This window comes from Gouania willdenowi, chromosome 18 (assembly GCF_900634775.1).
Source record: "Gouania willdenowi chromosome 18, fGouWil2.1, whole genome shotgun sequence".
Classification (NCBI taxonomy): Eukaryota; Metazoa; Chordata; class Actinopteri; order Blenniiformes; family Gobiesocidae; genus Gouania; species Gouania willdenowi.
In genome coordinates, this window is record NC_041061.1 from 20,410,500 (window position 1) to 20,438,073 (window position 27,574).

At 38.5% G+C, this 27,574-nt stretch overlaps 1 protein-coding gene across 1 annotated transcript; it reads left to right on the forward strand.

Annotated features, from left to right (window-relative positions):
- The first annotated feature begins 67 nt into the window (after positions 1 to 67).
- Positions 68 to 27,327, forward strand: LOC114480091 (acetylcholine receptor subunit beta-like). Its single transcript, XM_028473916.1, has 11 exons — positions 68 to 2,894; positions 4,152 to 4,285; positions 7,762 to 7,806; positions 8,030 to 8,139; positions 9,440 to 9,548; positions 9,646 to 9,790; positions 10,347 to 10,532; positions 11,666 to 11,889; positions 20,583 to 20,758; positions 26,222 to 26,369; positions 26,451 to 27,327. Exons 1-11 carry the CDS (start codon positions 2,843 to 2,845, stop codon positions 26,595 to 26,597), a joined length of 1,476 nt encoding a protein of 491 aa, XP_028329717.1. The 5' UTR covers positions 68 to 2,842; the 3' UTR covers positions 26,598 to 27,327.
- Positions 27,328 to 27,574: the final 247 nt, after the last annotated feature.

Below are 27,574 nucleotides of genomic sequence, written 5' to 3' on the forward strand. Positions count from 1 at the left end.
TACCATGGCCTTTGCCGCTGGACAACAACTGGCAGGAACAGGCCCACAAGGTACTAATTAACACAAAGATGTTTGGAGGTTCTGCAGGTCAGTGCTGGCAGTTGCGTGTTGTGATACTAAAGTCTGACTCAAGTCTCGATATGTAGGACTTGTGACTTGGCTCAGACTTTTTTGCTGACGGCTCGGACTCAAGCTTATCTATCAATGATTACTTGTTTTTTATTTCTGCTTTCTTTTGGTAAAAGGTCCAAATAACAGATCAGTTTTCAGGTTACACCTACCGTGTGTTTACCTACGTACACATTTACGTGCCTTTTTTTGTTTAAAATGAAACGAAAAGTTGATGGAGGAGTTTATATCCAACACCTGGACCACTATCTAAACAATGTTTTCTCACATTACAGTTCACGTAACACACGTGTGTTTATTGTTTGAGGGTAAAGACCTAGCCTTTCTTTACCAATAGTACCTTCTTGATGTTGTGTCAAAGTCACCACTTTTATACATGTCTAAGCTTTATTTTGTTTCTTCATCTAAGTGTAAAGGTGCTTTGTTGTTGTGCAATAATATTGCAGATGTAAAGTCAATGCAACCAAGTTCATTGCTACATTAGGGCGATGATTCCAGTGTACCGAGAAGAACCCAATCAGGCCACGGGGTTAGTGTGATCCCACTCATTTTGTTAGTGCCCAGGTGACCCGTTACACTGCAATGGTAGTTGAAGATTGGAATTCTTATGTTTCACACCTCTTGTTATATTCCAGCAAGTGAAATAGTGCTGCTATAATTAATTACTGTTATAAATTGCTCAATTATACGTGATCAACAAACCTGCTCGGTCCATTGATTTATTAATAAAGCACTAAACCAGTGGTTCTTTTATTCTGACACACACACACAAGCCTCGGACAATTTTGTTCAAAATGCTTTTAATTATGTTTTATGAATTGACATTTTAAGTTAAAATGAAACATTTTTTTTATACTTTCTCTTTTAATAAACTAGTTTCTAATGGAATAAACAGTAAACGAGAATGTATCTCTTGTAAAGACATTTGCTGATTTAAAATGGTGATGCCCTCTATCTGTTGGCCAATGTGATACTCTTTTTTTGCTGTTTTCTCTTAAAGTTTTATATATTTTCTGAATTAGCAATTAGCTTTTTTTTTCTCTAATCTGTTAATATTTTCAACAATTTAATTGCTCTGAAGTGACGCCATCCTTTATCCTTTATTATAGTGTGATTACCATAATGTAGACATTATTTGTTAGGTATTAAAAAGATATTGTTATCATGGGTGCACAATGAATCCATTTCAGATTACTACAGTACTTTGCTCTGAATTAGAGATATCTTTGCTTGCTGCCTGAGTTTGAGTCACTGCCAACAGTAGCTTAATACACTTCCTCCTGACCACTATGATGTGTGACTGCTAGCTGTTAATAGTTAGCTTCTATGTTAATTAAATTGGAGGCTGGCCAGATGGGGTACGACAGTGGATCATAAATTAGAAATGTGTGAATGAACGGAGGATGTGTGTGAGAGCAGAGTGACACCAAGAGACTGATACGAAGCAGAGGACGGGGGGTGTTTTATAGCAGTGGCCTTCAGGAAATCCAGCAGTCTGAGAAATGGAAGCTTCTTACTCTATAACTTCTATTAGTTGACCGCATGTGACATCAATAAATTTGGGTTTTTACATGCTGTAAAACCAACTCATACATCAGAATGAAACAGACACGAGTTACAGGTTGGTGAGGATGTCATTGCCACTTTGTGTCTCGATCAATCAATGATTTTTGCCTCATATCTGAAGAGTTAGTTAACATACAATTTGAGTAACAGCATGTTGTATATAATCTGGCTTCATGTAATCAAGATTTCAATTCAAGTATCATGTATTGACCAACAAAACCTTATTTAATCAGTTCTGTTCTACAGAGTTTTAAGGATATGGCATGTTGATATGTTATTCACTTACGTACAGTGATGCCATGTGCAAAACTGCATTAAAACAATTATGGTTATTAGACAAGTAAATAACACTGTTGAGAGTTTCTGAAAGGTTTTGTCCAGGGGGACCAACTTTACCAATGAATAATATTGTTTTCATGAGTATTTCTTGGTTTATGGTGTATTTTTATAGACTTCTTTGCATATTAACTAGCATAAAGACATTTTTAAGCAATTGGACTTTTAAAAAGGCCTAATGAAGTTATCTGGATTGTTCATCCAAGTGGAACTTTTAGACCAAAGCTACCAATTGAAGTTGGCATGTTGCAACCAACTTCAATTGATGCATATCACCACCTACTCGACTGGAGTGTTTAAACTCCCACTATCAGAAATACAATGTTTGATAACTTTTTTGGGCAGCAATCAGAGGGGAAATGTATGTTTTTTTTCTTTTATTAACATTGTTAAATGTGTCATTGCGACGGGAGACGGGAGACGGGAGCCTGCGTTTGCTTATTAGGGCTTTATATTCTACAAAACTGCAATGACTATCGTTTTTTATAATCACATTTCATTTTTTCGCTTTTTTATGTGAGGGAAATTTTAGTAAACAACCCCAAATTGCTTCCCTAGCCTCGCCTGCTTTACATTGACCAAGTGTAACCTTCCTTCCCCTCCTCTTGATGTAATCGGAGCAGACACCAGTTGGCCTGGCAGGCATGACTGACAGACAACAACAGTCCAAAGTGTCCAAACTAAAACTCTAAACAGTGCTTCTCTGATTTGTCCCATCATACTGGAGACATTGAGGCTAAAGAAGTTCAAGAAGCTGGATTAAGGCACCGTGGATCCTGTTTTTGAGAAGGAAAGAAGTCGTTGTTTGGGCATGAAAGTTCTGAGTCCTTTCCTGCTGCTGTGCAGCCTGAGCACACTGGGAGGTGAGACACAAGCCAACACAACACCTGCATGCAAAACAAACCCTAATATGCATTAACAATAATTAATAACATAATAAATCACAAGTCTGTCCTATTGTTTCTCTTAAAAGTGTGGTTGTAACTTCAAGTCTGTTTAGTAACTCTTGTAGTTTTCTTTGATAACTTCCATCCCCGTGCCTTCAAGCTGCTGTCAGACTCCTATTTACCCAGGCATGTGCACAAGTTAGATAAATGCTCAATTCTTGCCTTTTTAAACCACCTTCCCTCCCATCCCTGGCCCAGCAGCAGCCATAGCTTCCCTGTGCCTATTGTTAATGGGGGTGCCTTGCTGGGTGATCGGCGTCATTTATTCCTGTCAACTCAGATCCTGCTGGAGCCGTGGCTATGCCAAACGTGATGAATGCTGCGTCACCAGATACTGATTATAAATGCTTCTAACCTTCCAATGGGTGCAAGCAAAGCAGGTGTTATGTGTGCGCAAAATGACATGCGAGTGAAGTATTTTCCCAATTTAACAGGTCTGTACGGACACATTTAACCACTTTAAAATGATAAGGCGTGGACAAAAAATGTGCTGGATTTATGTGCCTCTACATGTCTCCTCTATTGGTTATTCTTTAAAATGTAAACGTATACTACGTAATTTGCTTAAAAGAGATGTTTTGACCTGTATTTGGCTTATGACCTGTCCATTAAAGGCAGTCTTTTAGTAAGATATTGATCTAAATTTAGCGAATTCATTGTCATTTTTGGTTGCATTGTTTTCTATGACATCCTAAGACACTAAATAAAATAGGAAAGTCCAGTTCTTGTCCTAATGCATCAAAGCAGCCTCGAATTATGATGAATCCTCCTCCATACTTTAATGTTGGCTTTTACAGTATGTTCTTCTCATATTTCTTCCCAAGAAGCATCTTCAGGTTTGAAACTAACAATTTGGGAGTCAAAAATTAATTGTCCACATTAATAGTGGCAGATGGTGTTTTTTTGTTTTTTCTCTTGGCACCACACAACATTAAGTCACACTTTTTGAGTGTTATTGCTAAATCCAAGATGGCTGTCTTAAAAAAAAAAAAATCACATACGTTCTGGTACTGAATGAGATATAAATTGAAATCCATCCAGATGCAGAAGCGTTGTGCCCTTAGCAACCTCCATTTTAAATGAGTCGGGCACTAGCTAAAATAGCTTTATCTTCCTAGTGTTTCATGTTGGTTTTGTGAGGTTTTTGCGTTGTCCTCCCTCTGTCCCATCCAGGTGCTGCTGATGTGGAGCAGTCTCTGGTCCAAGATCTGTTCTCCAACTACAATGTCAAAGTGCGACCAGCAAAAGTCCCCGAGGAGAGGGTGGTGGTGCGGGTGGGGATGATTCTCTCCTCCTTTGTGGGGCTGGTAAGGCAGGAAACTCACACACCAACATGTGCATCCATTGATATACTGTACATGGGTTTTATCCATTTATCATTTCATTATCCATGTTGGTATTTATGAGCTTCATCTAAGAAACCACTGAGGCCAATAAAAAGTAAAACCTAAAATTTTTATATCATTATGTATAGACGTTCGTTATATCAACACCTATGTTATTATTTACTACTGTAATTATTTTTTTGCTAGATATGCATGACCGCAATCTGCAATTAATTACGCTCCATGACAGTAGGGGGCAGTAAGTAGCGCAATTATGCTGTAATGTGATACTTTGTCAGTCAGTGGGTGTGCTGCACACTAATGACAAGGTTTAGGATCTACTGCTGCTTATTGATGGCTTGGCTAAATGGTTGAAAATGTGGGTACGGTTAAAGCTGCTGCAGACAACAATTTGTATCAGATAAATCCATAGTGTAGGCCTCATAGATCAATAAATCACAGATAATTCGCCAGACAAGGAGGTCAGTGATTGGCTGGACATCGTTTCGGATCTTTCCGCGAAGGCCCCAAAAATAAACATCCGTCATTTAAAACACAAGCAATATGTTGAGGAGTTACTTTGGCGACACAAAAAAAATAATGTTAAGTATGAAGTAAAAACAATTCAATGCTTCCGTCTACTGGACGAAACTTTTCCGACAATGTCAGTAAACTTAGATTTTACAGTGGAGTTCAAAACTCCTGAGCAGCATTTTCAGCCTTTGAAATCTTTTTTTTTTGCAAATGTGCACTTACAGTATGTCTTTATCAGATGAAAGAAAAACAACTTCTCCAGCTGCTTTAAACTCAATTTTGGGGATTACTACTCAAATTTAATAATCACAGACTGTAGCTGTGTTTCATTGCAGATTTTGGCAAAATAAAAGCGATATTTCTAAATGTTGACAAAGTATAATTGCGCTTTGAATGTGTTTCCATTGAAGGTTGTTTTGGGCAGGAGTCTCGTATCTCTCGTGAAATCTCATCCCGCAAGACTTTGCTACAACAAGATGGATGCTCTAAACCTTCTTAGAAAACTCTGTATTCCTTTGTTTGCTGTCAAATGTGGCAGTAATCATTTTTAAGTATAATACTAAGAAATGTCTTGGTTTCCTCTTCTGTTTACACATACTGCTCCATGTTTTCTCGGAGAGAAGTGGTCATGTGACCAGGTACGTCACTTTCTGTGACGGGTAATTGCGGAAAAAGTGTTTCCATAGCGCTTTTGCGACACATTTCAATATCGACATTTCTGAAATGTCTCCTCATGGAAGCATAAAAACTCTTTAGCGATATTTGAGGGATTTTTCAGACATTCGAGTGTTTCCGTTATCAGTTTTTATTTGCGATATTCAGATTTTTCCCATTTCCAAGGGTAATGGAAACCCAGCTAATGATACATTCCTTGCTGGCCAAAGTCTTAAGAATGAGGTTTGGCTACATTACAACAAGTCATGTCTCAGATCCTAGGACTTTGCGACTCTGAAATCTACTGCCTTCCCTTTTCCATCCCATGAGACCTTCACTCATTACGTTAACGTTTATTCAGCGAGATGATGTAGTGACTATTGGGCTTCCGGAACTCTTTGACAACAGCACAGCGACACAACAACACACATAAATTCAGGGACACAAACTGGATATGTGTGCACAAACCAGCACCATGATGCCCCCCCTCCCAAATATACACACATAAGCATAAATTCATACAAATCGAGAATGTTTTGCCTTCTGGTTGATGATTTAGAAGCAGATGGCAGAGATAAGTAAAGGTGAACCTGAGTGCTGTATCTCTGCACATTCCTGCTGCGAGGTAATCATATTTCAGCATGTGCTTATCAGAATCACACTCACACACACACGCACACACACATACACACACACAGTCTTTAATTTCTCCTTGGTTCTCCTTTCTGTGGTATTTGCGTCCAGACAAGCTTTAGCGCACACTTCAGCTCAAGGTCAGTAAGGCAGAAAGTCATACGAGACTCCTTTAAGTTCTCAACTGGGACGATGTTGTCAGCTGACCCACTTGGACCCTCCAAAACCCCCTCAGGAGGGCAACTGCAGTGTCATTATTAATGTTCACCTCCAGGGACATTCCTAGAGAGAATTGGAAAAACAGCAACAGGAAGCATCGCTGAGTAATAACTCTGTAGTGGTACGGTGGTATTTTGTGTTCATTTGAAAGATGGTTTTTAGTCGCTGTCCTCACACCCCTAGAGCTTACTCCCCCCCCACCCCCCACACACACACACACACACACCCACCCTGGCCACTCTCTGTTGCAGTCCCAGCTGTCTCACCAACATTCCTCCTTGTGTTTTAAATAGCAAGCTGTGCTCATTCAAGCTCAGTTTTCCTACTTACTGGTAACTATCGCACAATTCTGACTCAACTTTTTTACAATGACCAACATGTGACTGTGTACACAGTGACAATCATCTGCAAGCAAATGGAGTTTTAATTTATCACACTGCTTTTAAAATGATTCATCCATGTATTCATAAATTCATCTGTCAGGGAGGAGAGGTGTTGGAATAGAGGGAGGCAGCAAGCAGGAGAAATGTTGTCATAATAATAATATTATTATTATGAAAGTGACCAAACAAATTACCAGAATAAACACGCAAAATAACTCCAAGAACACACAAAATGACAGAAAATAGGAAAACAAAATACACAAAACTACCCAAAAATGCAAAACGCCAACAAATGTGCACAAAAATATACAAAACCACAACTAAAAGGACTCCAAGAACCACACAATGACAACAAAAAGACAACAATGTTCTTTCCTGTAGTAATGCTCAGATTGGTCATTATACTAAATCAGTGACCGTGACCCCATTTTGATATCACAAATTTCTGGCGACCCCAAAGACTTTTTTTTTTTTTCCTCTAGAATTTGTTTTGTATTGTGTTTATGATGTGTAACAAATAGAGAATAGCAAGGATTAGTGCACAAAGTGACAAGATGTGACAGCTCAGATGTTTTCATACTGCATTTTATGTATTTGTTTGTCTTCCTTTTTCCTCTTTTGTTTCTTTAAACAGCATTTTATTTGAACTACATTTACATTTCAAAAAGTGAAAGTACAGAATACAGTTGTTAAAGATTGTGTGTTTAAATTTCAAAAAGAATAATAATTCTAAACTTTAAAACTTGCTTTTAATTAGGTTTTTTTTTAATGAATTACTAGACGCTTCAGTCGTCCCCCCATTGGGTCATGAACCCAAGGTTGAAAAACTCAGATCTAGGAATCACATTTTTGTGGCCCCTGCTCTGATTGAAGTTGCCCATCTCTGAGCTCGAAACAACCCAGTTAAAAAACTGCAACTGTCCCTCACTGGGCAATGACACAGTGTGAGAAACATATGGTTTAAATAAAAAGCAGAACAAACAAAGGTTTACATTTCAGATTCTTACCTCACCTCCAAAATGTCTCTTTTTTCAGAATATGAAAAATGAAGAAATGAGCACAATTGTTGTGATGAATCTGGTAAGTGTGTATGTCGCCTCTCACAGTTTTATATTGAATTGTTTCCCAACACACCTTGAGTATTTTTTCCAATAATATTGTATGACAATATTTTATTATTGTGTGTGTGTGCGTGTGTGTGTGTGCGTGTGCGTGCGTGCGTGCGTGTTATATGCTCTACGTGTATCACTTCCATCTTTACATTACAGTACAAACTAACTTTTTTAAACATATGTTCAAACAGGAGTGGACAGATCATCGGTTGTCATGGAAACCCAAGGAGTATGATGGGATTGAAGTGCTGCGCATCGCTTCGGGGAAGGTTTGGCTTCCTGACATTGTCCTCATCAATAAGTAAGCACTGCAGCTCATAGACCATCATTAATCTAAGTCAAAGAATTGAAGGCAGATTTATTTAACCATCTGGTTTCTTTGCTTTTTTTTTTTTTTTTTTTGCATTTGTGTGTAGTTTCTAATGAGGGTCTGATGGTAATGTTGTGTAGTTACAGAACTCTCTCCTGGTCAGTTCTGGTCAGACTGCCTTAAGCCGGCCAGATACCATCGTACACTGATAGCATTCATCAAGGTCTGCCAGGAGGCTCAGCTATGTTATGACAACCGCTATAAGCAACATAATAACACTGAGGGGTGGATTCACATGAAGTTTAGGGGTATTAAAACGTGCGCAAACATCACTCCACGCGCTAAAAAGGAGTTTAAAGGCCAGGGAATCAGGTGTGCGCCGCCGCTGCGCTTTCAGATGCGCACTCATTCTATTTAAGGCGTTTCCCTCTGATTAATATGCATAGTAGGCGGATCTACCAGGGGGGGAGCAAAAATATGGGAGGAGGAAATGCAAATAAATGAATGCAGGGGATGCAATGCGATTCATGAAATCTGTTTGCGGTGATAGTTTTAGTACCAGAAAATACCACGACTGAAAAGGAGGTGCAAACACACGCGCAGAGATAATCGCCGCCGTAAATGTGGACAGAAAACACAGCGAAGATGGAAAAAAAGGCTCTAGGTGTGGAGCACCCACATTTAATGAGGGGGAAAAAAATATCATGTTTTAAAGTTGTTTAAAAAAAAAAAAAAAAAAAAAAAAAAAACATTTTTATTTATTTAGTTTTCTATATTAATAAATGTTTGTGCAGCAGACAGAGGAGTTTATCTGCCTCAAATGTCAGTGTGTGCGCACTGACGTCTCCACATTAAACCAGCAAAATGCTCATTTAAATAGGGGCGGTCTGCACCAGTTATGCCCGTGCACTAATGATTGCTGCAATCTTAGTGAATTCAACGCAGCAGGTGAGAAAACTGCTTCACTAAGGGATTTAGAGAAGCAACTGAATTACCACGCTTTATTTCAGATCTTTGTGAATCTGGCCCTGAGAGAACTGAACAGCAGCAGATTTACTGAGGCACACACACTGAAAGCTGGTTTACCTCCAAATCCCAGACTGTTTTAGAGTAATTTTGTGCATTTGCTTTGGGAGCCGCACAAAATTGAACTGAGGGGTTCATGTGGCCCCCGATAGCCAGTTCCCCATGTCTGCCATACTATATTATATGATATTTTGTGACCTAATTTGAATGTTTATTTCAAACCATTTAAGTAGTAACTTTTCATTGATCTGTTCTTCCTATGGAGCAATGATGGGGTGTTTGACGTGGCCCTGCAGGTCCATGTTCAGGTTTACAGTAATGGCAGGGTGACCTGGACCCCCCCTGCTCTGTACTGCAGCTCCTGTGGAGTCAAGGTGAACAAGCAGGGCTCAACAAACGTCTCTCTTTTTTTGTCTTCAATTCATCTTCCCCAAAAGCTTAGCTTTCCTTTCTATTATCTCTGTCGTCTAGGTGACATACTTTCCTTTTGACTGGCAGAACTGCACCATGCAGTTTCGCTCCTACACGTACGACTCAACAGAGATTGAATTACAATACGCTCTGGACTCCAAAGGCAACGAGATCAAGGAGGTTCAGTTAGATGAGTCTTATAGCGGTGAGTCACTGAAGACTTATTACAGTATTCTGTATTGTAACATTATTATACATGCTGTGATTTACGATGCATGAATCGTACTTTTGTTGTTTTTCTTGTTATATAAAATGTATTCTATGAAAACTAAAACTGTTGGGCACATTGCAAATCATATTTACAACTGTTTCATATTCAAACATAAATATTAGCATCTATTCCAAACAATAAATTAAGAAAAAAACCATGTACACTAGAATTGCAAAATGCCAGGAACTTTCAAAGGTAGAAACTTTCCATTGGAATTAATGGGACATTTTCAAACAGATGTTAAATATAGTTGGGAAAATAATATTTTAGCATCATAATAAAATATCAGCATCAGTTGTTTAAAACTACTCCCAATTTCCAGTTGATTCCAATAAATAATTTCTTTTAAATGTTCATATTCTTGAATATTCCTGAAATTCCAGAGCTTAAGTTCATGTGGAAATTCACAGGAAATGTTCCGCCTCTTTGCAATTTGAAAAAAATATAAATATATATATAAATACTGTAAGAGGTGTGAATGTGTGCTCAGAGGGCGGTGAGTGGGTGATACGACACAGGCCGAGCAGGAAGAACATGAACGACGACCTGTACGAGGACATGACCTTCTACCTGATCATTGAAAGAAAGCCTCTCTACTACGTCCTTAACATCATCCTCCCTTGCATCCTCATCACCATCATCGCCATCTTTAACTTCTATTTGCCTCCTGATGCAGGTGAACACACACATTACAACCCTGTACTAGAGCTAAAAGTCATTCTGAGCACTTTATTTTATGTTTGTATATGTAATTGACGATTAATAAAATGTAATTTTATTTTTTAAATGGACACTTTAATTCTGACACATTAGTTCAACTACACTTACAGTTATTTGTGTTTATGTTAGATTAATATTTTTCTATTACATAAAACACGAGGATTAGTGATATTGATTTATGAGTCAATAGTTTACAATGGACATATGTTAAACAATAATTACAATTACAACAATGCAACACTGAGTTCAATTAAGTTTGTTCTACTGTATATAAACAATGTATAGGCTAACAGGTCTTATTATTATTATTAATATTATTATTATTAATATACAGGTCATAATAAATGATAACATACATTTTATTTCTAGTTTTTATGACTTTTCATGCAATAGAGTGACTTGCATGAACTTGTGCTGCTGCCTGCCTAAGCCTTAAGAACACTTTTTTTTTTTTATCATTTCTTTACAGGAAAGACATAATGTACAATTGTAAATAATATTCTGCATATATTAGAGCAGACATGGGCAACTTGTCGCCTGGCGGCATTTGATCTAACACACTAATGAGAGAAAAAGACACAAAAATACAACAAATACACAGGTCAACATGAATACACAAAAAGACTTATAATACTTAAAGCAACAACACAAATACACAGAATGGCTGAACAATACATAAAGCGACAACAACAACACACAAAATGACGTAAAATTCACAATAATCAGAGAAAAATTCACAAAACAAAAACTATAATACACATACAGTAATGTCAGAAAAAGACACAAAACTCTCACAAAAACACACCTCTATTCTGACTGATCAGAGGCACACACATTTTGTTGCAAACTGTTGACTGGATCACAGGTGGTGTTATATCTGTTGACCGATCATTTACAACAGAAGATAAATTTCCTATTAAACTCATTACTGAAGAACTACAAAGTCCAGATGTTGCTCAAAAAGCAGCTCTCACAGTCTGCTGTAGCAGACACAAAACATATCCTCCTAAAACTCAATGGCTCGTAACAGCAAGAAGGAGTAGCAGTTAATGCTTTTCAAAATAAAAGCTTTTGTCCTAACTCCACCAGGTGAGAAGATGGGTCTGTCTATCAACGTGCTGCTCACCCTCACTGTGTTCCTGCTGCTGCTCGCGAACAAGATCCCTGAGACATCGCTGGGTGTTCCTGTTATCGTCAACTACATCATGTTCACCATGATGCTGGTCACGTGCTCCATCATCCTCAGCGTTGTGGTCCTCAACCTCCACCATCGCTCCCCAAACACCCACATGATGCCCATGTGGATCCGTAGGGTCAGTGTTATACAACTTCCAGTATATCACACAAACAAGTGTGACTAACAAATACTCATCAGCTCCTAATGTTAAAATAACATTATGAAGAAGCATCACTGGGTGATTTTTACCCAGTATAAATTACCAAATCAAAATCATATGTAATAAAAAAATATCAAATTATGACATGACGTGACAAATTAGAGTAGTACCCAATTAAATATAACAAAAAAGTGCTATATTCTGTTGATTCTTTACTTAATAATAATAGTAATGCATTGGATTTTATATAGCGCCTTATCATAGACACTCAAAGCTCTTTACAGAATTAAGGCACTATTCTTTCACTCCACACTTAGTGGTGGTAAGCTACGATTGTAGCCACAACTTCCCTGGGGCAGACTGCCATAGTGCGCCATCAGCCCCTCCGACCACCACCAGCACTCACTCACACACTACATTCATTCTTGGCCATGTGGGTGAAGTGTCTTGTCCAAGGACAAAATGACAGATACCACTGGGTGACTGTCCCCCCACTGTGGCAGCTGGAATTCTCAGTGGTCTCCCATTCAACTACTAACCAGGCCCAGACCTGCTTAGCTTCTGAGATATATATACCAGTGACATGCCGTGAGCACTCAGGTTCGGTAGGCAGGGCGTGGCAAATGGAGACCACCAATGTCGACACCAATGACAATTTCAAACACAGAAACACGGAGAAAATGACAAAAACAACAACTCAGAACAGCCTCAGTGAGGACCATCCACAAAGCCAATCCTTCCTTTTGTTCCATTCACTGTGGAAAATACACACAATTTTCTGACCTTAACATTGCTGAAGCTCTAGTAGCTCAGGTGTTGGTCTCCCATATTTTAAAAGCTGTCATTTTTCCTCAAAAGAAAGTTTCTCTATCATCTGTAGCACTGTAGTGTTATCCCGCCCACTAGCTCGAGAACGTAGCAGCAGCCACGCTTTATCAATTCACTAATGCACTGTGAACGTACGTATAGCATTTAGCATAGCACGGTTACGTCCAAAGGCAGAGTAGAGAGCTGAGACCTTTTTACGTAAATGGTTTTCATCTTGGGGAACTGACTGTGCAAGAGCAAACACATAAAAACATGCTATGAGAACAGAGGCAGAGCAGCCGTGTGCTTTTGGGAGGGGGTGTGGCTTCCTCCTGCCGTACAGCGGAGTGAGACTGTGCAGCGTCTCTGCCGTACCAGGAAATAACGATGTTTAGTCAAAAGAACAAAATGTTGACACTTTCAAACTTATAGGCTATTGGAAATGGAAAAATAAATAATTTGTAATTTAATTATAATTAAAACAAATAATCAAAATATCAATTCACCCTTGGGTAGGCACTGCCTACCTTGCCTACCCTGACTGCACGTCACTGATATATACCCAGCGTAAGTTATGCTATTACCGATTTTAGTCATCGCTCCCTGTGTCGCTTCAGCCCTCTATGACTATTGAGTTATTAAAGATTAACAAATGTAGTGAAAATACATACAGTGGCAGTTCTGACACGCATTACAACCTTAATAAGTGCTCCTTAAAATGAATAGAATAGAAAACACCCTTACAAATATATGTACAGCAGTACAAAGTAGAAGGGATCAAATAGCAGTTTGTTTGATGCCATATCTGACTAAAAGCTAAAGAGCCAACACAAAGTAATATTGAATATAATATTGTAGTTATGCATCTCTAATTACATGACAGCACGTATTCATGTGATGTTATCTTAAAGAAAGTCGAGGTTACGGATTAATCAGCGGTGTAGTACATAAGAATAACTTAAAAAGTTAAAAAAGTGTTAAATATATAACACTGTATTAGCTTAAATGCACTACTTTTGTAGTTTGGACTAATTAACTAAATGTAACAAATGAACATAGGCTAACTGTAGGCCTATCAAATGAATTAGCCTACACTCTTCATATATTTTTTTTGTGCATGGGGATTGGTAACAGTTATTTTAAGGGAATAATGATTGACAATGCTCACTATACAGTACATACCTTTATCCTTTTCACGTTTTTTCCTGTTTTCTCTTCTTTTTTTCTAAACTGGGCACCTGAGGGTTTTGCCCTTTTCATTTTTATTGTGCACCCGACAAAAACACGTTGTTCATAAGAGTATGACAGAGCACGGAGTTCAGTCCGACTGAACCAAATAATCATTATTTGTTTTTTGTTTTTTTGGAAATAAATTCAGTTTAAAACATATGAATGTATTCTATCTATAGTTTGACCTGATGAATTGGCTTCATTTGGAAGCAATTTGAGTTTGAGATTGTATAACCCACCCAGTCATGGTGAACTTGTGCTCCTCTCTTTCCTTGACTTGGTATATTCCACTGTCCACTATTTACTGTCTATTGTCACACTTCACCTCTTGTCCAGCAGAGGCCGCTATTGTCATCTAATTTAGCACACGCATTATGAAGATGGGTGCTCAGTCAGCCAAGCCTCAGCGTAGCAGCGCTATATTTTTTTGTCTTCATGCCGCCCCCGAGAGATTGCCGCCCTGGGCAGCTAACCATGTTGCCCATATCAAAAACCGCCACTTAATACATAGGTCCACGAAATCATTTCCATATTAAATCCAAGAGTTTTGTTCCAAGCAACACAAAATAAATGAAGGATTTTTGTTGGCAATCACGAAACGTAACGTGACAGTTTCACAATCTTCCATTTGATCGTGTTGGTCCCTTTTACTGTGATTTCATGTTTTGACACTTTGAATCAGAGTCAGAATGCCTTTATTGTCATTATACAATTGTACAACGAAATTATTTGGCTCCACCTTAAAGTGCACGCAGCTAAAGAGAAAAACAACAGAAGAAGAATGTAAAAAAAATAACTCTAATTAAGGTAAGATGGGCTATGTATGGTAGGAGTTATTTACAGGTAGCAGTATAGTGAATTATGAATAGATATAGCAGAAATATAAAATAAATATTTGTACAGTATGAAGTGTAAACTATTACAGAAATATGAAAATACAAATATTGCACAGTATAAAATAAACTATAGCTGTGCTGTGTCTACTTCAGTGCAGCTAGTAGTGTTGTGGTGGTCAAGACCGGTCTTGGTCTCAAGACCGGTCTCGAGACCAAATTTTAAAGGTCTTGGTCTTGTCTCGGACTCTGAAGCATTTTGACTCGGTCTTGTCTCGGACTCGGGCTGCCCGGACTCGGGATTTTCCGTCAATACCGTTCGAGACCAGCACTAATTCCTGCTATTTTTAAACTTTTTTATAATGTGATAATACGGAGAAGAACGGGATAAAACAATCCTTTATTCATTATTTAATCCACCCCGTATAATGACCACAACCTTCCTTAATGTGACGTGTGTGACACACTCATACGTGTGTGGCTACGGTGTCAGTTTGGACCGCGGAGCGCAAGGGAGATATGAACTAATCACCGGTAAACATCCCAGTAAAACTCCAGAAAACAATCACCAGTAATAAATATTATCTCCCTGGTAAAGACAGTAGCTCTAACAACTGGTAAAATGATAAATTGATGATATTACAGCCTGTGAAGGCTGGATAGGGGACGCACTTACTCTGCTTCTGGGTCCTAGTGCCAGCCGAGCGGTGAAGCCTGTTCCGTTTACCGTATGTACTGAGGTCTGTGTGTGTTTAATAAGTCCGTGTGTGTCCGTGTGAAAGTCTGCATGTTTATGCCTCTGTCCATCCACTCTTTTCATTATATCCATGTCTTTTAAGGCTTTATTACATAATGTCGGCTCTAGTCCGGGCCGCCGCCATCTTGGATTATGTCGTCACCAGCGTGTCATCGCCGCAGAGTTGCACGAGCATAGAATGAGTCGAATAACTGTAAAGAGGTTTTATATTAGTCTATTATCTTTTTAAAGTGGTGTTTTTTTGTGGCTTCAGACTCCAATTACATGTATGTATATAATATGTTTCCCACAATATAAACAGGTTCACAATATAATTATTATTTATAGTTTCTGTTTCTACTGTATCCAGAATAATAATAATAATTCTCAACAAGAACTATTGATTAATTTGTTACATGACTTTTCCAGGGTTTGAGTTTGTTTTATTTAGTTTCACATCTATCTGTAGCTCTATGTTTTTTAGACTGATGACAACTTGTTTGTAGTTTTATTTCAGAAAGTTTCACTTTTACAGTTACAGTTGGAAACCTTTGTTAATTGAATATCCTAGTTATATTACAGCAACCAAATTAAACTGTATCAACTAAGTGAATTACTAAAAATAACCTGTGTAAAGGCTTTTTTCAAACTAAAAAAATATCTTGTGAACTCTGTGACCTGTTAAACCTGAACAACTGAAAGAATCAGAATCAAGAATCATTATTTCTTGGCAGAAATGCTTTTAAACACTTGCTGTACATTCAGCTGACATAAAAATCTTGTTTTCAAATATGTAGAATAATTGTGAATTTATCAGTAGCAGTAGTAGTTTTAATATTTTAGTTAATTTTTTTCCAGGCACCTTTTTTGTCTGTCAAATGTATTTAAAATAAACTAAAATTAAAGATAGAATGTTTTTTAACTGTCGAACCTTGTCATAATTTTATTTATTTATAGATTTTTTTTTAAATTGAAAAAAATAATGTTTATGGTCTTGGTCTTGGTCTCGGTCTCGGCTTGTCTCGGTCTTGGTCTTGACTCGGTCTCGGCTCCCGAAAGTCTTGGTCTTGTCTTGGTCTCGGTGCATTCTGGTCTCGGGCAAGTCTTGGTCTCGGATAGTGCGGTCTTGAACACAACACTAGCAGCTAGTGTACCACACTGTGATGCAGTACAGCAGCAGGCTCTCTATGGAAGAGCTGTAGAAGTTCACCAGCAGCTTCTCATTCAGGTTGTTCAGGTGTTGTTGTGCCTTCTTGGTGATCTCTGAGATGTTAGGAGTCCAGGAGAGGTCAGCAGAGATGAGGGTGCCCAGGAACTTGAAGGTTTGGAACCCCTTTCTACACAGACACCGTTGATGTAGAGGAGAGCTGGGTCTGCGTGGTGCTTCCTGAAGTCGAGGATGATTTTGGTTAACTATACATTTTCAAGCTTCTCTGTACTCTTCAGGCATTGTAGATGGATGAAACATTTCTAAAAAGAAGATTAGATGAAATAGGCTGTTTCTGTTTTTTGAGGTGAGGGATTTTATTGTGAAAGGTCAGAAGGAAAAGTTGGTGTTTTAGGATGACTTCCTTTATTCTGGTGAGTGTTAGGCCATCTGTTCGACTAAATGTAGCCGCCATAATCACTTAGTGCTACTGGTTATTCTGTGTCATCTTTCAATTGTGATCTAATGAATGTATTGAACTGGTCACCACTTCAGGGTGTGTCTTTTCTTGTTGGATCTAGCGCTGTAACTGAGGGGGCAAAAATATTGTACCTAATTTATTCAAAGTGTTGGTCATTTATGAGGAAAACAGAAATCTATTTGATTGATGTACATTTTCTTTTGCTTGTTCGTCTTGTTTTTGTTCGTTTTTGTCTTATGTTGCTACGCTTCAAATGAAAAGGTAGCAAATGTAAAGTCTGTAGTTTAAACTTTCCCGTTATTAGCCTGTGCGCTCCAAAAACCACCCAAATAAATAAAATAAACCCAATTTCATTTTGTTTATGAATAGCAACCTATTCATGAACCCTTTAGAGAACCTGCAAACCCCTACATTCATTTAAAGGTAACATTTTAATACATGTGTAGTCAAACATCAAAGAGTAACTCAACTCAGAAACCACTTTTTCTGCTGAAAACAAATGTATTTGGGTATGAAGTAGAGTTGTTGATTGATTCTTGTCCAACTCTTGACATTTTAGTCACAGTATTTCAATTTGGTGTATTTTGTTGTTATAATGTAAAAGTGACAGCCCTCTATGGGTGGAAACCCGACTGTTACAATTTATTTTTTCTATTGGCTGATAATGGTTGTTTGTGACGTTTTAGTGGCTTTTCTTATGTAGAAAAACATCCACTCTTGGCCCTGCCCCTCCTAGTAAAACTAGCACATGTGGACACTGTAATCTGTGGAGAGTAAATTGGGTTGAGAGGATTGTAAATAGAGACAAATAGAGAGTATTCAGTACATGGACTTGATTTATAAAGCGCTTTATCGCTCCACTGAAGTAGTCCCAAAGCACTTTACATATCAGCTCATTCACCCATTCACATTCACACACCGATGTGACAGAGCTGCCTTGCAAGGTGCTATTCAACTTAGGGTTCAGTGTCTTGCCCAAGGGCACTTCAACACATAAACAGGTATAGACTGGGATCGAACACCCAACCTCTTGTTATTAGTAGCTAGTTGGCTGCTGCTAGAAAGTGACTGGGCGTGGTTTAACTATTCCAGGGGCCCTGCCTATAATCAATATTTTCTTTCAATTTCCAGTCTAGACGTCAGCCAAAATCTCATTGTGTAGTTCCTCTGTAACGAGATATTTTCCTTCATTCTTACCATGATTTCTTGTGTGTGTTTGTTAAACATGGAAGATAGTGAAACACTTGCCGCCATTTTTGTTCTGGTTTGTTTGTGGTGGGGATGTGGAGATGGATAGGACACACTCTACTGAAGCCTGCAAACAACAACATGTGGCAGGCTCTCATCTGGAAGCCACAGGGGAAAAGGAGAATTGGTAATCCGAGACTAGTTGGAGAAGGGACCTAGAAAGCGATCTTCAGGGATTAGGATTGAGCTGGTCTGAATTTGGAAGGACAGACAGAATCGGATAAGTTCTAGGAAACTCGTGGATGGCCTATGCCTCACAGGGGGCAACGGGCCTAAGTAAGTAAATTGTTTATGGTGGTGTGACGTCACTCTGCGAGATGTTATATTTCGGCAGTGTTCGGGGGTTTGCGTGAAAGCCACATTATTAACTTCTTCTTTGGTTTTGGCCCAACTTTCAATTCGTGAAGACATCAGAAATCGCATTGGCAGAGTTTTTGGGCTTCAGTTAGTTATTAGATATGTGAAAGTTATACTCTTGGAGTTGAAGCATTACCATGTACACCCTTTAGGGCGGCTTCTGTTACACTCTGTTATCTCAGAGCGTCTCTCGGTGGATAATGTGACTTTATGATTATGTGTATATGTGTGTTATCTATCTGACACTATAAAAATAACTTCAAAGGACAAAATTCAGTGACCCTCCCCTACTTTATAATTGCTTGTACTTAACAGAGCGGATCTCCTATAAGAAGGCAACCATCCATTGTGGAGTAGAGTCATTCGTGGTTTATAATGTAAGGTCATTGTCTCCTCTCATGGGTGCAGAGAAGGTGCTGGTGGACGGGATGTTGGTGTTGATAATGTTCAGACACCTGCAGATGCCTCTCAGAAATCATGTGAAATAGTCCATATCTCTACCAGTGCGTGAGGAGGAATCAGAGACCCTTGGGTCATCACTGTCCGACTCACATCATTTCCTCTGCTTATTTCTGTATTGACCCCTTTGATCGCTGCCTTTTATGTCTTATTTTTTTTGCTTTAGTCGTTCAACTCACCTCATCGTATTTGATGTTTGGGAGCTCCTGTAACTCAGCCTTGCTGCTCTTTAGTGGTGGTACTTAGTGTAGTACTGTAGTTCAGAGGTGTCAAACTCAGTTTTGTCCAGCGGCAAAATACAGAGCAGTCTGAATTTTGCCTGTATGCCTGTATACGTATATATAGTATCTCGGACGACAACAATATCCAAAATATTAGTCCATGCAGGGTCACCACTTCAAAATGTCTTCGTTTCGTGTCATTTTTGTAATTTAAAATGAATTTTGTTGGATCGTTAGTAAAAAACAACAAGATATTAGAAAAATAACCTAATCCAACTAACTTAGAAAAACTAACCTAGTCCAATAAACTAATAAAATACTTGTCCGTTCACTTTGATAACAAAAATATACAAAACTGAATTATTATTTCTTTTGGCAAAAATTCATTTTCCGGTGGCGAGCACGTGCATATTTGCTCATAATTGATCTCAGTACGAGGTAAAGTGTGTCCGTGACACCAGTATTGGCCCCTGGGCCTTGAGTTTGCCACGTGCTGTAGACCCTTAACCCTTGTGATGAAAAATAAAAATAATGCGCCCTGTGTTGCAATGCTGGATTGTGGCGGCCCACAACTCCGCCCAGGGGAAAAGGCGTCAAAGTTTATAGATGAAATTTCACCATGATCCATAAAGTATGGCATTCTTATTATATTTGTGAGTGGATGAACACAGTACTTGTGTGCTCTTAGTGTAGGTGTGGGCCTCTCTGATTGAAATGTCTTTGCCGATCAAATTATATACAATAAAAGTTGAATAAAAAACACAAAATTTGAAAGCTGACACTGACTTGGAAATTCTGCTTCAGTCATCTGTGTTATGATGTAAAGAGGAAAGGAATTAGGAAATCCACTTAATTCCAAATGCACATAATTGTATGAGCTCGTCTGAGGATGTTTTTTTTTTTTTTTTTTTTTAAGTTAAGCTGCTTGTTTTGTTACTTTTTTATGTTATCTAAGTGTGAGCCTGAGTTTGCACTTCAAGCTGTAGAACAACTGCCATATGGGCCAAAATTACTGTTTTAAGGGAGGTATAAAATTGTTTTTTTTTTTTTGTTTCAGTGCAAAATAGAAAACGTTCTGCATAAAGCAAACCAACTTTATGGTAAAATCTAAAGTTTGATTATTTGTTATTCTCGTTCTCTTCCTCTCCAGATTTTCATCCACACACTTCCTCCCTACCTCTGCATGAAGAGGCCAAAAGTGGAGACCCCTCTGTCCCTGGAGTTATTACCTCGCCGTGAGAAAAGAATGGTAGCCATCAGCAAAGTCGCTGATGAATATTTCATCCGCAAACCGGACTCTTCCATTCTATTCCCAAAACCCAATAGGTGAGTTCAGACATGCTCCAAACTGGTGATCAAGCTCTCAATGGTGTGTGTGTGTGTGTGTGTGTGTGTGTGTGTGTGTGTGTGTGTGTGTGTGTGTGTGTGTGTGTGTGTGTGTGTGTGTGTGTGTGTGTGTGTGTGTGTGTGTGTGTGTGTGTGTGTGTGTGTGTGTGTGTGTGTGTGTGTGTGTGTGTGTGTGTGTGTGTGTGTGTGTGTGTGTGTGTGTGTGTGTGTGTGTGTGTGTGTGTGTGTGTGTGTGTGTGTGTGTGTGTGTGTGTGTGTGTGTTCAGATCTTTAAAGGTAATCTGATAATCTGACATAGCAACAATATCATTAAACAGCAACGTAAAGATTTTAGGAAACCCAGAGAGTAAGCTTAAAAACATGATGTGTCACCTTATTTGTAAAGTAAATAGATTTTTTTATGAAACCTCGACTCTACAACAAGCCACTAGGGGGTGACTAAAAGATTTTGACTCTATTGTTTGATCTTTTTACACGTGTTTTCTTTACATATTCTCAGCGGACATTGTGCTTTTATGTATTGTTGGAGTATTTAGGTTTGATGCAATGTCAAATGTAGTATTCTAGTATGTACGCCACATACAGTTTATTCTTTTCTTATATCCTGCATTCATTTTTAAGCATATTTCGTTTAAAAACGGGTAAATATCTTTCTCCTCAGATGAGACCGAGTGGCTGGCAGTAATTAATTACTTCCTTTCAAGCAAAACTCTTTTTTTGGTTTTTTGTATTTACTGAAAATGATCAGGTAAATTATTGACTCAGACGTGTTCTCACAAGAAAAAATTACGCAGGTGCATTGGAGCCTCTGAGATTACTTCTGAGCAGCTATTCTCTTAAATGTATTACATTACTTTGAATTTAGGAAAAAGTTCCGCTCCCTTAATTGTTCAGTTTGTTGTATTACATCTGGTCCTAGGGGGCACACATTTTTAGATATGTGCAAAAAGTAATATGTTTGTTTGAAAATAAAGGACATCTTTACTAGTCATATTTACAACATCAGTCATGATGCACATTCAAGTACATTCCTGAACCATTTCAGTACTTACATTACCCACCGAGGCAGACCTAATGTAGAGCAGCCATGGTTGTCATGTGACATATCGGTGTTAGTAATTTTCTTTATTTACTTTAGGGGTCGCACAAAATTAGACTGAGGGCCACCATTTGCTCATGTCTGCTCTAGTATCATATGTCTTTTGATAATGTCTTTTGCAATTCACTGTAAGTTTACTACATGCAGGTACCCTTTGAATATTTCATAATTGAGCAATGTCACACAAGAAGGAGTGTGATTTTCTCATACTTCCTATTGAGTCACTTTCCAGCCAAATCAATATACAGTAGTCCCTCTCTATATCGCGTTTCACCTTTTGCGGCCTCGGTGTTTCGCAGATTTTTTTTACAGTGCAATTTTGGATGCATTTTTTTTACAGCATTGTGTTCTGCGTCCTGATTGGCTAATGCTGCGTTCACCCACCAGCAACACGTCCAACTCAGTGAGTTTCACTGCCTGCTGAAGCGAGGAGCTGCGCTCCTTTTCCTCCTCTCATTAACATAAACCACCAGTGAAAAAAGCCGGTGTGATTAGCGGGTAATGCTATCCTAGCTTAGCGCTACAGAGATAACTTTTATCTGCTACTACCACCTCCTCTCTGATTCTCCTCCACGCCTAATCCTTCCTGGTCCGGTCCTGGTTATAAAGGCCTGGTCATACAGCGCCAGGTGGTCACACATATTTTCTAATGGTTGAACAGACCGGTGTCCGTGTTGACGGCCTGACGTTATCGTCAACAAAGACTCTGATTGCGTTCGGCATCAATGTCTGATCGCTAGCAGTGTGACTCTGAAGTGCTGTATGTTTGAAAACAGGTTTATGTTTTAAAATCTATGAAGGTTTGAACTTTGAGAATGTTTGAACTTTGAGAATGTTTAAACAAGAGAGAAATGTTATTTCCTGTCTGAGAAAAGTGTATAAAGTGTTAAATGAGGGGTTTTACAGCCTTAAAACATGTATAATAATTGTAAAAAAATGTAAATGACTACTTCGCGGATTTTGCCTATTGCGGGTTATTTTTTTAACGTAACCCCCGTGATAAAATGAGGGACTACTGTACATCCACAAAAGAAACTTTGTTCTGATTAGATTTGATCGCATATTATTATCAGTTTTCAGCCGCATGTATTTTCCTGATCAGTCGTCGTCTCATTATTGTCACTGTAAAAAACTAAAGTTGACGAAAATGTTGAGTCAACAAAACTAACACGACTGTGCATGAACTTTATATCAAGATTTTCAACAGAACATTCTATACAGCCCAGATTTAAGATATGGACATTTTCATTTTCAACAATGTTAGCATGTCTACATTTTCTGCCAGCGCTTTAGACGTTTGGACATTGACTATGTCTCGCTTCGTACATATTTGCTTTCTTACTCTCAACAATAGATCTTGTGACATCTCAATATCACAATATATTATCACACCCCACCTCAAGTAACAACCTATGGGTTAAAGGAGTGAAATGCAAATCTTTGCTTTTCAAGCGTTGGTTCACCTCTTTGATCATCGTCACCACCACTGGTTTGATATTTAGGATTATCGAGCATAGCATTAGCCAAACAAAGCGTACTTTCTCTCACTGCAATGGCTTCTATTAAAAGCATTTAGTTTGCATCCGTTCAAACCCAGATTGATGATTAGAATGAGTGTTTGTCCTGAAGCTGTCCCATAAGGAGCTGGATGTTAGCCAGTGTTCTTGGTGATAAACTGTTCTATCAGTCCTATACCTTGGTCTCCTGTCTCTGTGCACTGTCAAAGTGTGACCTTGCTAAGGTCGTTAGTCAGTTTGGAGAAATGTTTCTTAGCAGTTGGCAATTTGACATGCTTAACCAGCCTCTCATGCCACTCTATTAATAAACCCTAAAAACCTTCCCTGTGTGATGTCGTCCTGCTCTCTAACCTTCTGTGAGAGCTGGAATATATTATCTTCAGGAGGAGGAATAATTGTTAAAATAATAATGATGCTTTCAAATGGACAAATTGGAGAGAGGTGCTGTATGTCTCCGTCCAACAAGCTGGATATGAAGCAGAGGAGGGAGGGGGGAGGTGGTGTTGGGGTAGTGTTGGTTGAATTTGATGAGACAGCAGTATCTCCCCTGGGCTCACACACACTCACGCCTTCTTAATTGGGTTTAGTGCATGTCTTGGCAGCAGACACAGACAGTTTTAGTTGAATTAGTCTCTTCAATAGTCATTTACTCCTCACTGAGGAAAAGATACAACCTCCCTCTCTTTCCTCACTCCACTCTGTGTGTATGCGGGGGCTTTTACCTCCTTTAGGTCACCACTGAAGCCACCTCTGCATTGTTAAACTCCCTAAATCATGCAGTGAATACTAAAAAGGCAGTTTGCTTTGACCCTCCATCTGATGTATCTTCAGTTGGAAACAGTGTCCCACTGCCATCTGCCGGGCAGAGATGCTTTATCAGTGTTGTCTCACCAACGTGTCTGAGAACACTCTGAAAACTAATAATTTATCACAGGACTGTAATACAACAGTCCATCCATCTAGTCTTGCTCCTTTTTCTGAGTCGTGTTGCGTTTTTCCATCCATCAAAGCAAACTTTTCTCCATTCCTGAAGAACTAATCGTTTCTGCCATTACGTTTAAGTTCAGAGGTCCAACTGAGAGAATCATGCTGTATCACTGTTTCGATTCCCAGGGCATTAGAGCTCTGGGAATGTGTCTCTGCAAGAAGCTGCCAACAAGAATCCATATATTTTACTGAAGGACAACGATGTGCAAAGCTTAAAAGCAGGGGGGAAAAAAAAGAGTGTTGTTCTTCAAGGTCACATCAAAAGCTGCTTGTTGCAGCCAGAGTGAAACACTTTTCTTCAGTGCAAAAATGAAAATAAAAAGCAATGAAGTGAAACTATGACGGTAAATGCACACGTATATAGAGCTTGAACAAAGGACAACATATGAACAGTATTGTAAGGTATTTCTGTACCTTATTCCCAGATCTTTAAATTGAACAGCTCTGAGGACAGATGACAAGAGTAGTATTATTTTAATGTGGTTTATTAAGAAGCAAGGGTAAGTAGATTAACTCTGGCCAGAGGAAGACGTCAGTGTCTCTCTACTCTCTGTGTGTGCATCTCTTCCCGTGTCTGTGTATCTTCAAAAGCAAAAAAGCAAGCAAACCCCCACTTTCACAGTACTCATGATGGGCCGGTACTGATGGGTCTTTCTTAGTCATATATCACAGGGAAGCCTAGCTCTGATTAGCTCACTCGCTGACTTTGAGGTCATGAAAACAGTTCACTGTGTGTGTGTGGGTTCAAACCAAAGCAACAGAGTGTCAAGGACTATCACCAGGTTGCCATTCATTGGCATATTTTTAGGCATTGTCCACTGGTTAAATCCTTCTGGGCTGAGCTTTACAAATTGTTAGGAAATATATTTGACACTAATCTACCCATGCAGTTTCCCACACTCTTTTTAGGTAAATTAGACTCATTGTTCGGGCGAGCTGATAAATACTTATTTGGTATTTTGATAACTGCTGGTAAAAAGGCAATCTCAAGATGTCGTTTGCTCCCTGACCCACCCACAATACATGAGTGGATAGATGTAGTAAATGACATGTATCTTATGGAAAGGATTACCTTCTCTCTTTGCCTTCAGAAAAACACATTTGTTAAGTTTTGGACCAAGTGGATAAGATATGTTAACCTTTACAGACGGAAGAAGTGGATGAATAACTGTACTTCTGTGTGTATACTTTATTGTTGGATGTCCTATTGGGGATAAATGATTGGTTTGTATTACTTATGACTGTATTTTAAATTTTCCTGGGGGACCTTTCTTTATGTACTTTGTATATGTGTACACACACACACACACACACACACACACATATATATATATATTTCTCGTTTCTTGAGTTTTCCAAAGTAATTCACTTGATCTTCGGTATTTTGTTCCTTGTTTTGTAGCATAAAAATCTTAATTGTGAGCGGTAAGAGATCCACCAATGTATGTTGTCTGAATGCGTATTTTAATGCTCTCACAAAATAAAAGTAAAAAATGTAAAAAAAAAAACAAAAATAAAGCTGTCAAGGCATTTCAAGACATTAAAAAATACTAAAATAACCCTTTTAGTATACACATTCGAAGTATGAAGAAAAACACAGACATATGCAGTATTTTCCATTTCCTGTCCCCCAAGTCAGCACATGCAGTGTAGGGACTGGGGCCCATAATGCTCCCCTAACCTTCCCTCCAGTCCTCTCTGATGCACAGAAAGTCATCCAGGATGCTGCAGAATCTCTTGTGTGCACTGCACAGTCACACCTTCAGGCTTGTATTGATGTTGGTTACAAACCTTTTCTGTCACTCTACAATAGAGCGTGTGTGTGTGTGTGTTTTGTAGGTTCCAGTCAGAGGGAATGTGCACAGATCTGAGAAAGTTCATCGATGGCCCCAGCAGTTATTTAACTCTACCTGATGAACTCAAGTCAGCCATAGACGCTATCACGTACATCGCTGAGGCTCTACAAGCTGAAAAGGATTACGAAGCTGTAAGTGTAGCACTTTTCTCCCTATTTTCCTAACATTTTTTTTATTGGAATTGTAATTCTCTTTTGTGTGTCTGTTTGCAGCTCAGAGAGGACTGGCAGTTTGTGGCCATGGTGGTGGATCGGATGTTCCTCTGGATCTTTGTCGTCTTCACCACTGTGGGCACATTAGCTATCTTCATAAATGCCAGCTTCAACGTCACTCCCACTGACCCCTTCAAACCCCTTTGAAATACAGAACTTCTAAGTTTGAAAGACCGCCTCACACTAGCAGTGTTAATTTTGTTGACAAAAGTTAATTTCATCATTGTTTTCATCAACTATATTATTTTAAGTGACAATAACAAAACTATGACTTTTTTTTAATACATGTGAAAGAAAATTCTATCAAATTATATTGAAATTTTCATTGACTACTAAAAACAAATTTATAATGTTCACATGGGACAAAATCCAATCAGAACTGAAGTTTTTTTTTTTTTTTGAAGGTATTATAACTACTTTTGCAGGAAAAGCCTTAATACCATCATATCGGGTTGATAAGTGGAAATTGAAGCTTTGAAATGCACAACTTCGTATGCTTTGTATTTTAGTCGACCAAAATCTTAATGTTATTTCGTTGACAAAAACTAGGCTATAACTGAAATAGTGCTGATGAATAACATTTGACTAAAACTAAGTTACATTTTGGTCAGAAAAGTAAATATTAATGCATTATACTAGCCTGTGAGGAAGGGAAACTAAAACTATTCAGATATGTGTCAACTATGCCCTTTTCTTAACAATCCCACCTCTGTGAGGCCACAGGTATGTAGTAATATAAAGTAACCACATAATCAGTGACGTGCTGTGACCACTAGGGCTGGGTAGGCACGTTGCAAATCGAGACCACCAATGACAATTTCATATGTTTCTGCTGTCAAGTGTTAATTCAATTCAAATCAATTTTATTTGTATAAAGCAATTTCCAACAAAGTCATCTCAATGCACTTATCAAAATATAAAATTCATAATAAGAAAGAAAAAACCCAACAAGATCCACATGAACAAGTATTTAGCCATCTAACAAATTCAACATCGTAAACACCATTAAAGAAACATAAACAAATATTTAATATACCCTCCATACTCTCCCAACAAGATATATCTCATGACACGACAGCAAATCTGTTGTTTGTTTGGAAACACAGAGAAAATGACAACAACAA

What these genes read in the sequence shown, in the direction of transcription:
- LOC114480091 (XM_028473916.1), top strand. Translation starts at nt 2,843, where the DNA reads ATGAAAGTTCTGAGTCCTTTCCTGCTGCTGTGCAGCCTGAGCACACTG. An exon ending in CTATTTGCCTCCTGATGCAG is followed by an intron (nt 10,533 to 11,665) that starts GTGAACACACAC and finishes TAACTCCACCAG; the next exon opens with GTGAGAAGATGGGTCTGTCT. An exon ending in CTATTCCCAAAACCCAATAG is followed by an intron (nt 20,759 to 26,221) that starts GTGAGTTCAGAC and finishes TGTGTTTTGTAG; the next exon opens with GTTCCAGTCAGAGGGAATGT.